Below are 13,016 nucleotides of genomic sequence, written 5' to 3'. Positions count from 1 at the left end.
GAAGTAGGCATGCGTTCCGGTCTGATGGCAAAGCCGTTATTCAAATTCTACTTAATGTCTCAAAGAGGGCACCAGTATTCTAGTTTTAACGTTAATCAGCTTTGTTACTTATTAAAGTGGAAATAAGTATATAAAAGGCCAATTTTATAACATATTTTTTATGCAGTCGCGCTTGGAAGATTAGTACAGTTGGACTATGATCATCATTTATTAATATTGTCTAGATTTAGTGCTATTTAGTTTGTTGAAGCATCGTTATCAGTATATAATAGACAATAATTATTATATACGACATTTACTTGGCTTAGTTTGGATCAAATATTGGGTCATAGTTTGGATCTAACTAATAAGTAGAACTCGTCATGCGTCATAATGAATGCATATTGCAAATTTATTGGATATTTGTTTATTGGGTTTGTTTTAATTTAAGGCAATTTTCCTTGTTCATAAAATTGAGTATTTTCCTATGATCATGCTTTACGATTGTAATTATTAGTATATAATTTAATTTCAGCAGTTTCAAAGGATAATCCTTTTACATAATGTATATATTATCTGAATATAGAATCCCTTATCAGTATACCAATACATAAAACTACTGATAATATATTTAGTATACAAAGAAATATTTTTTTTAATCCGCATAACAACCACACAATTAATAAAATTTTCGCATCAATTTAAGAAACATATTTCTGCTAATTTCTCTACGAGCATTTGGCGAACCTTTAAATTGAATCGAACGATCAGTGTTAATTACAGAAGTGTGAATATTTTGTGTTAAATTTCATATTCTTCATTCATTCATTCTTGATAAAAAAATCATGTAATTGTAATGACTAGTGAAAGCCGTGTTTTCAAGGGATTCCTAGCCCGGATAGGTTATAAAGAAACAATTCGATTGCTTTATCCAGGGTTCTGGATCATACTATAACAAAAGCACCTTTATGCCCCGGAGTTGGTGGTAATAATCCGTGAAGAGACGTGAAGCGAGGAATTTTTATAATCTATATATATAAAAATGAATTGCTGTTCGTTAGTCTCGCTAAAACTCGAGAACGGCTGGACCGATTTCGCTAATTTTGGTCTTGATTTATTTGTGGAAGTCCAGAGAAGATTTAAAAGGTAGATAAATATGAAAATACTCGGAATTAATTGAAGTTTAGGTCATTTATTTATTGATTGAGGCACTACGAAGTCTGCCGGGTCAGCTAGTCTATACTAATATTATAAAGAGGAAAGATTTGTTTGTTTGTTTGTTTCGAATAGGCTCCGAAACTACTAGACCGATTTGAAAAATTATTTTTCCATTAGAAGCCGACATTGTCCCTGATGAACATAGGCTACTTTTTAAAAAAAAAAAAAATATATTATTTTTTTGGTTTCATGTGTGTTTTAATGTTTCCGAAGCGAAGCGAGGGCGGGTCGCTAGTTTATAATAAATTTTGACGCAAAATCGGCCGATCCCTAGTTTCATCCATAGATTATAGATTACTTTGTAAACATCGTTTTAGCCCGTATTTTTTTGCTTACGAAGTATTGTAAAGTAAATTCGAACGTCTTTATCTCCATACTAACTATGGTAAACTTAGGCCACTTTTGCGCTGACGTTTCAACTCGATCACGTTTGCCCTTTTCTTATAGCCACGTTTGTTTTCTATTACAAAAAAAAAAGATTTCAAATTGAACTAAGTTAATTTATAAACTATTAATATAATAATATAAACTATAAAGTATGTTATTTTTAGTTAAGTGGCATTCAAATGAGTCAATTATAACTTTCATCTAATATTAACCACGGGCCAGTTCTATTGAGTTCAAGCGAAATTATCTAACAACAAGCTTTCTAGTTTCAGTTTAGCCGGAGCAAAAGTTTAAAACTAAAGTCGTCCTATACAGCTGTTTGGATAACTATTAGAGTTGTACAGAAGCAGTCAGCCTAAGGATTAATGGCTTTTACTGGCTTCCTCTGAACTTCACAAACAAACTTTTGGAGCACTGAATTGAACATCCTTATGCGTGACTTTTGGATTACATTGAATCCTTTCATTGATTTTACATATGGGAACTCAAGAACCAATTAATTATTATTAGTTCCGTACTGCTTGAGTTTCATGTAGGTATTTATCGTGTCTTTTATTTATTACAAATAATAAATATTTGTAAAAAATGGATTTATTTTTTCTTATATTGTACCTTTTTATTAAAAAAATCACGGAATATTTATCTGTACTAGAGGTCCCGCAGTAGTCGAAATTCGACTATAATTAATTGGAATTGTTTGTACACTATTATGATTGTATTTTATACTTCTATAATCACAAATTTCGCCAAGGCTACACTATAAAAAATTATTAATAAAGACAAACAATATTTAATCTATTCTCAATTTGACCACAGACGTCAAGAACAAAAGTTTGACAATAAATAGTATGCATGCGTGTGTGCGTCAAATACATGGTATGTAGTGTGTGTAATGTTTTCTGTATTGATTTAATGTATCTTTTATGCATTATTTTTTTAAAAATATTAGCGTTGTGCACTTCTTCTCTATACTCTCTATAAGTGTGGAAAATTTCATACTCCTCCGTCCGCGTAATTTTCGTAAAAAGGGATACAAAGTTTTTGCTTCACGTATTAATATATAGATTTTGTTAACTATACCATCATTTTTCAACGAAATACTTGTAGATGAAGTAACAAAGAAACTTCCGGCAAACCTAAAGTTACATCAGGCAAAGCTCAAAAACTAAATTGACCTTCGCAACTGTCATTAATCTGCCTTTCAGTTAAATTACCAGTTTACAGAGACCCGTTACGACCTTTACATTACAAATATTAGCTTCCAAGAAATTCCCAGATTGGTATTTGTAGAGTCCTAAGTTTACTGGACAAGGGCCGAGCTGTGTAATCGTGTAATTAATAAATTACAAGTGAGTGCGGTCGTTGTACTTTTGCGATAATATTTTGCAGTGGGAGCGTTGATATACCACATCTGTTTAATCAGACTTTTTGGATCGTTTCATTCCCATAAAATATGTAGTGTTGAGAGGTAATGCGTCTGTTTTCATACAATTTTAGATCGTTCAAGAATTTAAAAAGGAAAAAATACAATTTTAACGTTTAAAATATCATATGTAGTATCAAGGATACATAAAGAAATTTCATAATACCACAACGCTATGCCAGATATTTTTTTTTTCGAGCTTTAAGAACTTCACAATTCACGGAAAATTCCATAGCTTTAAAATGTATTAGAACCTCTAATAAATATTAGAAGTTCGTAACTGAGTACTTATAATCTTCGTACAAACATTATTTTATTAGCCTTTAAAATTATTAGACAGTACTTTGTGATTCAAAACTAACCTGCCGATTCCGTTCGTCCGTAATCCGGGATATTTGTATTTTCTTCCGACCCATGGTGGCAGCAATCTTGAAAGGGGATGTAGGGAACGGGGGCGAAAATAAAAAGTGCCGGCAGGCTGGCTACTACTGCAGACGTCAACAGCTGTTATCTGTAAACAAAATAAATTATATCGTAAACGTTAACAATTCAGAATCGTTTCGAACAGAATAACGACATTTCGAAGAAATCCAACAAAAAAGACGTACTCATAATAAATCTTGATAGACATTTTTAATAAAACTAGAGGTCCCGCAGTAGTCGAAATTCGACTATAATTAATTGGAATTTTAAGTTTGTACACTATTATGATTGTATTTTATACTTCTATAATCACAAATTTCGCTAAGACTACACTATAAAGAATATTAAGAAAGACAAACAATATTTAATTTATTCTCAATTTGACAACAGACGTCAAGAACAAAAGTTTGACAGTAAATAGTATGCATGCCTGTGTGCGTCAGATACATAGTATGTAGTGTGTGTAATGTTTTCTTTATTGATCCAATGTATCTTTTATGCATTATTTAAAAAAAATATTAGCATTGTGCACTTCTTCTCTATATTCTCTATAAGTGTGGAAAATTTCATACTCCTTCGTCCGCGCAATTTTCGTAAAAAGGGATATAAAGTTTTTGCTTCACGTATTAATATATAGATGAGAAAGAATATCCAACAAAAAAGAAATACACTAAAGGCAATATCGTGTCAATAAGATTATTTACGGAAATGGAATCGACGATTGATACTAGATAAAGCAAACGAGTGATGTAAAGAGCGGGTTTCACACGGGCGATATTAGGAGACTAACAATTTCGAAACATTACTTACTATGATTACATAATAATGACGTCACAACAACACTCCGTATTTATGTAAATCGTATCGAAGATTCAATCGTCAATAACTAAATTCGATAGGAGTATTATTTTTTAATACAATTATAATACAACTAGTATTTAAAATGATACAAATGTTGCGTGCACATTTAAAATAGAATATTTTACAGGAGATGAGTATTGACATGTTCTCAACAGGAAAATAAAGATCAATGTTAATAGTGTGTTGGGTAAAAACGGGGTTATGTGGGCCGATAGTGGGGTCATTATGCTAATCCACATGACGTATCGCTTTGTTACAACAAATGGGTATGTTGACTATACTAACTGTACTTATTTGGAGTCTGCTAACTAATACATCGGTGCCTCTTGCACCGACCTATTAGTTAGTCCTTTTTGCAGAATTATTGTTTTTAAACGATTAGAAAATTTACAATAATCTTTCGAAAGGATGTTCCATCAAATTTGGTTTATTGGAATCTATATAGACCCTTATTTCTCGTAGTGCAAGGGAATCTAAGTTTTGCCCAAGAAGACCTTGTAATATTTGTCACGAATTTTTTATAGTATTTCATCTTTCATTTGACTGTATATACATATAATGAATTAATCAAATCAAAATAAATATTTTTATTATATACCTCATCACGACCACTCTAGTGCAGGTAGTTGCTGTAAGATTTTGACGATTAAAACATAATACATACATAGATAGTCTTATTACTATTTTTTATTATTTTCTTACGCTGGGAGAAGAGTGGCTTAAACGTAACCTTCACCTACTAATTTAAGTACATAGGTCGATGCGACACTTCACGCTTCATCAAATACTTATGCTCTATAAAGCATAGGTTTGGCTTCGGGTGAAGAATTGCTGCCATCTCTGGGTCGGGTTCCTAAATAATAGCCGCTTTCTTTTTAATCCATACCAAAGTAGGTATTTGGATTATCGAGTCTTGATCTCACGGAACGTTTGGAGCCTCTAGATCAGCGGTTTCCAAACTATCTTTTAGCAGGAGACCCTTTTTCTAAAAACAACTGATACCTTAAAGCCTCGAACCACTAGAGTCAAAGTGCTTTAAAATTTTTATTTTGTTTTTTTTGCTATTGATACAAAATACATACCAATTAAAAAAAATTGGTATTGGTTAAGTTATCAGTTAAGTGCACGAGATATCTACCCCTTTGGGAATCCCTGCTCTAGATCTAGAGGTCCTCTTTCCTATTTATACTGAGAAATTCCTCAAGAATTCATCCCTGCTGGTGACACTGCATACATACACATTGATGTTTTTTTTTCTATAGAGTATTTAAAGGAATCTTTACCGCAAGTGACAAGTTTGGCCATTAGTAATCGTAAACATTTATAACCAAATTTTATCATTTAAATCATTTAAAAACAAATCAGACGACTAGCATTGTCTGCCTTCGATGACATGAAGATGGAGAAATTACTTAAAACACATAGCTATTAACAATGTCAAAACACCGGTTAATCATGAGCACTTATAGATAAATTTAACGGTATGTACATTACGGTATAATAAAAATGAAACAAGATTTTGCTCCTTATTAATCAAAAATAAAACGTACAGCCCAAATTTAGAAGCTGTTTCGTCTCTTTATGTGATGTTAGTTCGAAATTAATGCAAAGTAATATATTCTAATTATAATATCAGTTCAAATAAAACATTATTTAAAGTAGCTCACATTCAACACGGCCAGGACCGGTATCTCGAGATGAATGATTACTGATTCAAATTATCGTTAACTTTTAATTTGTTTTCATTGCAAAAAAAAGGAATGATAAATCCAAATAGAAATCTAAATATTCATTGATTTTTAAGCGTTAGTGTTCTGCTAGAGTGCTTAATCTATTTTACGAGTCAACTAAAGTTGTAAATATTTAACGTGAACAACAAGATTAAATTTTATGTGTATTGTATCGGTTATTAATTTTAATCCGTAAATAAAGAATAAATAGTAATTCTATTTAACCAAATCTATGGTTTTGAAACATGCAGGACTTAAAAAGTAATTCAGTGAATACTTGACTTTTATATTGAAGATATTTTTTTGTATCCCTTATCGTGAAAGTGAAAAAAAAAAGTCTTGAGGGAACAAAACTGAATCTATTTGCGAATCAATATAACTAAGTATTGTTATAAAAGGAGAGAGCACGTTAATTTTTACCGTTCGATCAAACAGGTGATTAGATTATCTTTGTTCATGAAACCAATTGATTTAGCTGCTTTTATTTAATGATAATTCAAATGAAATATTAAAAAATAGGATGTATCAAATTAAATTAACACTGAAGCAAATTCCGCACTGTACTACTTTCAGGAATAAGTTAATGATTTTTGTTTTTAATGTTCATTAGAATTGAAATTTATTATAATAGCGATAAAGAATGTTTTTACAGATTTGAAATTTGTTACTGTTGCGCGACTCGCGATCGCTCGCATTTCAGGAGGCACTGAAGCTTGATTCGTGCACTTAAATTAATGCTATTAGTAATTGCAGCGAATACGCAATTAAAACGGAATTGTTATACATCGATCGAACTATAATGTTACTGAAATAAAAGATTAATTTTTCGTATCGCTATGTTATTGTGATGTTACAACGATAAATGTTATTTCCAGGCTTCATTTTAATAATGAAACAATAGAAAGGTGTTTAAATTTTGATGCATTAAAATTGTGTTCGGTGTTTTACTCGCAATTCTACATTCACTGATGATTTTTAGATTTTAAACACGCAAATCACAAATAGGACAACGAGCCCTATTCCTTTTAAACCTTAAGCCGTGAATTCGAACAAATAGTTTCAGTTTATTGAAGAAACTAAGAAAAAAGTATCAGGTGACAGTGGAACTTTTTTACTGCAGTAAATTGTAGTAGTAAATTGCTAATTGCAGTAGTAAATTTACTGCAGTAAATTGATTTTTTATACTTTATAGAAAATGCAATTTTCTTTTTCTTCACCTTATGTCATTAGGCGGTGTCGACACAGCAAATTTTTCTCTTCCATTCTCTTCTATCAGCCATCAGCTCAACACTCACTCCTTTCTCTCTCATATGGTCATTCACACACTCCATCCATGTCTTCTTCGGTCGACTTCTTCCCCCTCTACTTTTTTATTTTTTTATTGCTTAGATGGGCGGACGAGCTCACAGCCCACCTGGTGTTAAGTGGTTACTGGAACCCATAGACATCTACAACGTAAATGCGCCACCCACCTTGAGATATAAGTTCTAAGGTCTCAAGTATAGTTACAACGGCTGCCCCACCCTTCAAACCGAAACGCATTACTGCTTCACGGCAGAAATAGGCAGAGTGGTGATACCTACCCGCGCGGACCCACAAGAGGTCCTACCACCAGTAATTACGCAAATTATAATTTTGCGGGTTTGAAGAGTGGGCAAGCCGTTGTAATTATACTTGAGACCTTAGAACTTAATATATCTCAAGGTGGGTGGCGCACTTACGTCGTAGATGTCTATTGTCTCCAGTAACCACTTAACACCGAGTGTCCGCTGTGAGCTCGTCCACACATCTAAGTAGTAAAAAAAAAGAACAGAAAATATTTTTAAATACCTACTGAATTGTTGTCCGTCATTGTAATGTTTTGTTTTCTTTAATTAATTCTGTTCATGTATCTTATATATAGCGCGTAATTTATCAATAAGCTCAATATTTTTTTGACCGATGAAATTGTGTGACATAAATATATTCAAAAATGCAAAGGTCACTGATCGAATAATAACCAGCTGATATATTTTAAGTCAGAACTAGATTTTTAACGTACGCATGCTAATGTCCTTTTGGAAAGCTGTACATTAACAAAAGATAAGAGCTTCACCTAACCAGAATTCTAGTGGCCTAGAATTATTACAAGTCTAAATGAATACATTTAAAATTATAAGATCGTCTTTCTAACCCAATTTCTAATTAATGTGTGTCATAAAGAGCGGATACAGTTTTCTAAATGAGCATCTTTGTAAAAGAATTCGTTTTGTCAACAAAGCTCTGCCCAACAACGGAGTTTTAAATTACTAAATATAAATAGTAATTGCGGATGTGATTTTGAATACTTATTGTATTAAGGGTCGGTATGTGGGCTAGGTCATCTACTACGAATGGAAAAGATCGAAATACTAATTTGGCTTATTTTGAAGGGTCGAATGTTAGATGTCAATTTCAATACTACTGGGTTTAATACAATGAGTGACCTGTGAATACTGACATGACGAATTTGGAAGAAATGCGCGGTCCGACACTAGTAGTGTTATTTAATATCGAAGACTGAAATTGACTTCTTCGTTTACCTGGGCCATCCGATGAGGAGAATATATTTCACAAGTAATGATATAAACATCATACCAGCCACGCAGGGCAGGGAGCTTCGTTCCGGGTAGTGGGGCTTACCACGAGGCCTGCTCCGTGCCCCCGTAAGGGAGTACGACGACCCCCGAAGAAGAAGAAGCACAACACATTCCGACTCAAACAGCCGAACGGAGCGGAGCTCTCTGTTGTTATTACGTACTTTTATTATGTTATTATGTACGCTTGAAATTTAATAAATGTAATTTATTGAAAAAGTGAGTCTTAATCACTGTCACTATGAAAGGCAATAATAACAGCGAGTAGAGTATACCGTTATTTATAGAGATAAAGTTAGTTTTCTTAATAATGAACCCTTTAAAAAAAAATTCGCATTTTATTTTAGAATTATGTTCCAGTAGATCTAATCCGCTAGAGATGTGTGTGATGTTAAAGTTATTAGTGTGTGTAGCAAAGTTTTAGGTAATGAAATGCTTAATAGGGTTATAAAAAATCTAAAAATAAAATATTTTATGTATCGATATAATCAACTGTAATGTATTATTAATTCACTTTAGAATTCGATTATTCTGTGATGCATTGAGCTGCTTAGTATTATTTGCAGATTTATTTTATTATAAACCACACAACGTCTCATATAAAATGATCTATCCATAGATTATTCGGTGTCGATGACACATAATAGAAATATTTAACTTACAAAAAACCGTTCTCATCACAATAAAATAAATATAATAAATGCTGAATAATTTAATAAATGTATTATACCAAAATGTATGTAACAACTGGTCAGATCTTGATAAAATTTAATACGAACTCTGTAACGAATTCAGTTCACCTAGGAATAATTTCTGAGGTAACACAGGGTAACAACACACACAAAAAAAAACCTGTAGAATTTATAACCTCCTCTTTTTGAAGTCGAACAAAAATCTGATTATATCACTGAATGACGTTACGTTGCATAGCTCGGCTTCTAGGTTTGCTACAGAGCTGAAACTACGTAGGTTTTCTAGGTCGTAGGGAGTCGTAGGGTGAAGTGGGTGGTGTGTTACACGGGGAGTCTCTGCATTTAAATAAATTGCGTCGTATGGGTAATGAGAGAGTGGTCGTGCTAAGCCTTTTTGTATGAAATACATAAAGGGTAATCAATCATATACATGCATTTTCATTTTACACGTAAATATTACGTATAGCTTGATTTTAATATAATATGTTTGAATATTTTCGTAAGCGTATATTTCTTTATAACTATAACTTAAAAATACAACGTAAATTGTACTTTTTTTTAATTCAGCATCAAGCGCCCACTTCCATCAATCTGACTCAGAACTCTAACAAACGTGTTTAGAAAAATACTAAAAATAGACTTTTTGTTATCTAGATTCTGTATACAATTTTTATTGCATAAATGGGTGAACGAACTCACGGTTCACCTGGCGTTAAGGGGCTACCTCAGTTTACAGATGTAGAGGCTGTCACCCAGCTTGAGATATGAAGTCCAAATGGTGCAGCATAATGGCTATCCTACTCTTCAAACCGCTTTAGTAATGAGCTAGTCTCGGACCATATAAGCGCAATATTCGAATTTCACTATTAAAAACTATGAGACCTTAGGACTCATATCTCACGGTGGGTGATGACATTTACGTTATAAATGTCTATGCGCTCCGTTAATTGTTGAACACCAGTTGATCCGAAAGCTCGTCCAGCCGTCTAAGCAATAAAAACATAATCACTATTTAAAAATGTATCTTTAAGACTATTTTATTTTATGTTTGATGGCTTTTACTGGTGGCCCGGAGGCCTTTCCAGTTTCACAAGGACAGGTGGGCGAGCAATGGCTCAGTCAGGAGGGGTGGGATTTGCTAACAACTACCCGAGCGCCTTCAACAAGGGATACCTAACAACTCAAAAGTAGCTGCTTCGCGAATGCATCTACTACCGGATCGGAATTGCGACCCGCTGAGAAGATTCGGTGAGAAACTCAACATCTTTACGACTAGATATCTAACGATTGTATGTTTCGTCATGTGTCTTACGACACTAGTAAAGCATAGACCGAGTGCGCTTTCCGCATTTTATGTGTCGGTCAAGGGGTGTCCCGGTAAAGGGTCAGCGAGACTGGGTCACTGTGTTTGTAGGCTCCCCAGTACGCTGCGTGCGTTCAGGTATTATCGTGTTACAGTAAATATTTCGCAGCGCGGCGTTTTCTAGAATTTGAAGATCCGACAATACGCTATTGTAATTTTTAAAACAAGGAATTATATTTTTTCCAAATAAATCAAACTTTTAGTAGTTTCGTTAATAAAATATTTTATTTTCCTAATATCCTATGTTTATTTTGCGCAAACGATCATAAATTCCTGTATTTTATCTATATATATAAAAATGAATTGCTGTTCGTTAGTCTCGCTAAAACTCGAGAACGGCTGGATCGATTTGACTAATTTTGGTCTTGAATTATTCGTGGAAGTCCAGAGAAGGTTTAAAAGGTGAAAAAATAAGAAAATTGCTCAGAATTATATATAAAAAAAATGGTTTTTCTTTGATGTCCCCCGCCGGACGGATTCCTTTTGTTTTTTTTAAGTTTATTTTATACAAAAGTTTAGATCTTTTATTTATCGATTGAGGCACTACCAAGTCTGCCGGGTCAGCTAGTAGTACCTTGTTTATTAGTTATTAATACACCAATATTTTTTTTGCTGTTCATTATAAATATTAGAAAGAAAAAAAAATGTGTGACTAAGCTGCTATCGGTTTTTTCACGGCTCATTGGATTTTTTTCTTAAAAGGTTAACGAAGGCGTGAAGCCGTGAACCGACCGACCCTCGCTTAAAGGTATATAAAGCGAGAAAATCTTATACGCAATTGCATTTGTGTTATAACACTGGAAGCAAAATGTGAAAAGATTTTTTTTTTCTTTCTCGTAAACAGAGAGTTGCACTACATTCTGAGTTCGGATTTCAAAAACTTCAATCCACGAAACTATCAGTCACAGCCAGACGTTATTCTAAGTGAAAATCTTGAAATTCGAATTAAGTGAAACCGTAAACTACCGTTTTTTTGTTTTTTTCAATGTCTAACATTGAAATTGTGAAGAAATTTCAAAACAACTCTTGTGTAGAGGAACGTGATTGTCAATAAATAATCATAGTCTATTTGCATACATTTGACACGATTTCCTAATTTATTTTAAAGATTTACGTTTTAATTTTATCTTCAGCGCACTGTTTTTAAAATAGAAAAATATTCCTCATAAAGAGTAACACTGCCCTATGTGACTACTTCTTCTTAGTCCCATAGTACATTACTGAAGGATGTGTCCCTGAAAAGCCTTCGTGATTCTTTGTACCATCAGTTTCCATTTCGTTCGGTTTTCGGCTTCTCTCAGGGCGGTCGTAACAGAGAGTCTGTTGAGCGCGGTTACCTGATCTGACCAACGGTTTGGCGGCCGGCCGGCGGGTCTTTTCCCTTCTTTCCCTCCCAATTCCTCTTTCCTTCCCAATTTTTCAAGGTTGTCTGGAGATCGCCGAGCAATGTGACCAAAGTAACCAAGAACCTGTGTGACTTAGACGAATATAATGGAAATAAAAAAAGGGGATTTTTAAAATGTTAGGGGATTTTTAAATGTCAATCTGAAGTGATTCAGTGACTTCAGTATCCCATTTCTTGAAAATTCGTCTAATGAGCGTGGGCGGCTTCTATCCCTTACGCCCACCCACACAGTTAATTTTTCGTTTATTTTTAAAGCGGAATAAGATTAGCAGTTTTTTTTTTAAATGAAAGCTAGTTGACTCCATCCTTTCTAAAGTATGTTAATTACGAATAAATCTCGTTATGATAATTCTAACATGTTCTAAAACCATTATTTAACGTGATTGTCATCGTAGAATTCTTCGATATTAGAACTACCACAATAAAAAATGTTTTGTGGTAAACCTAAAACATATTGAGGGTATCGAAAAACAGCAATCTTTCTAGAAAAGTTGTTTAACGAATTTGTCGACGCCCACAGTATCTGATCTTCTGTACAATTCTTTGCGATCTGAGATCAAAGATACCCTGAGATGCTTTTGACGTTTGAAAAGAAAAACAAAATTGTCGTAAGTGTACATAATTGATAGGATGTTGTTTACCGTAAAATAATACAAACGAACGATATGCTTTCCGTTGAAGTGACAGTTTGGTCAGGACGATGCCTAAGGCTAAAGTAATAGATCCATAATATATTTAACTTTGATGTTTCTATATCAGTGCACAGAAGCTGTATCCACAGTTCGCCATCTATCGGTTCATTGACACGTAGATAAGTGTAATCTGGTATAGACAATTATATCTACCCCAGAATTTCTTGAAAATCACTCGCTTCACTTGATGTCATATAGAGGGTTTTTTTATATTGGTAGATCTAATGC

The 13,016-nt window shown here is 33.4% G+C and overlaps 1 protein-coding gene across 2 annotated transcripts in view; it reads right to left on the bottom strand.

Moving 5' to 3' along the window:
- The window catches only part of Mef2 (myocyte enhancing factor 2), a gene marked incomplete at its 5' end in the record, with an annotated part of 86,757 nt that overhangs the window by 12,616 nt on the left and 61,125 nt on the right, over positions 1–13,016 (bottom strand). The window contains 1 exon segment of one of the 2 annotated variants that reach the window (NM_001043440.1): positions 3,370–3,518. In NM_001043440.1, coding sequence (NP_001036905.1) covers positions 3,370–3,423 — 54 coding nt within the window. 2 annotated transcript variants of the gene reach the window in all.

This window comes from Bombyx mori, chromosome 5, assembly GCF_030269925.1.
Source record: "Bombyx mori chromosome 5, ASM3026992v2".
In the NCBI taxonomy this organism is placed as follows: Eukaryota; Metazoa; Arthropoda; class Insecta; order Lepidoptera; family Bombycidae; genus Bombyx; species Bombyx mori.
This window is presented reverse-complemented; position numbering and strand designations above follow the sequence as displayed.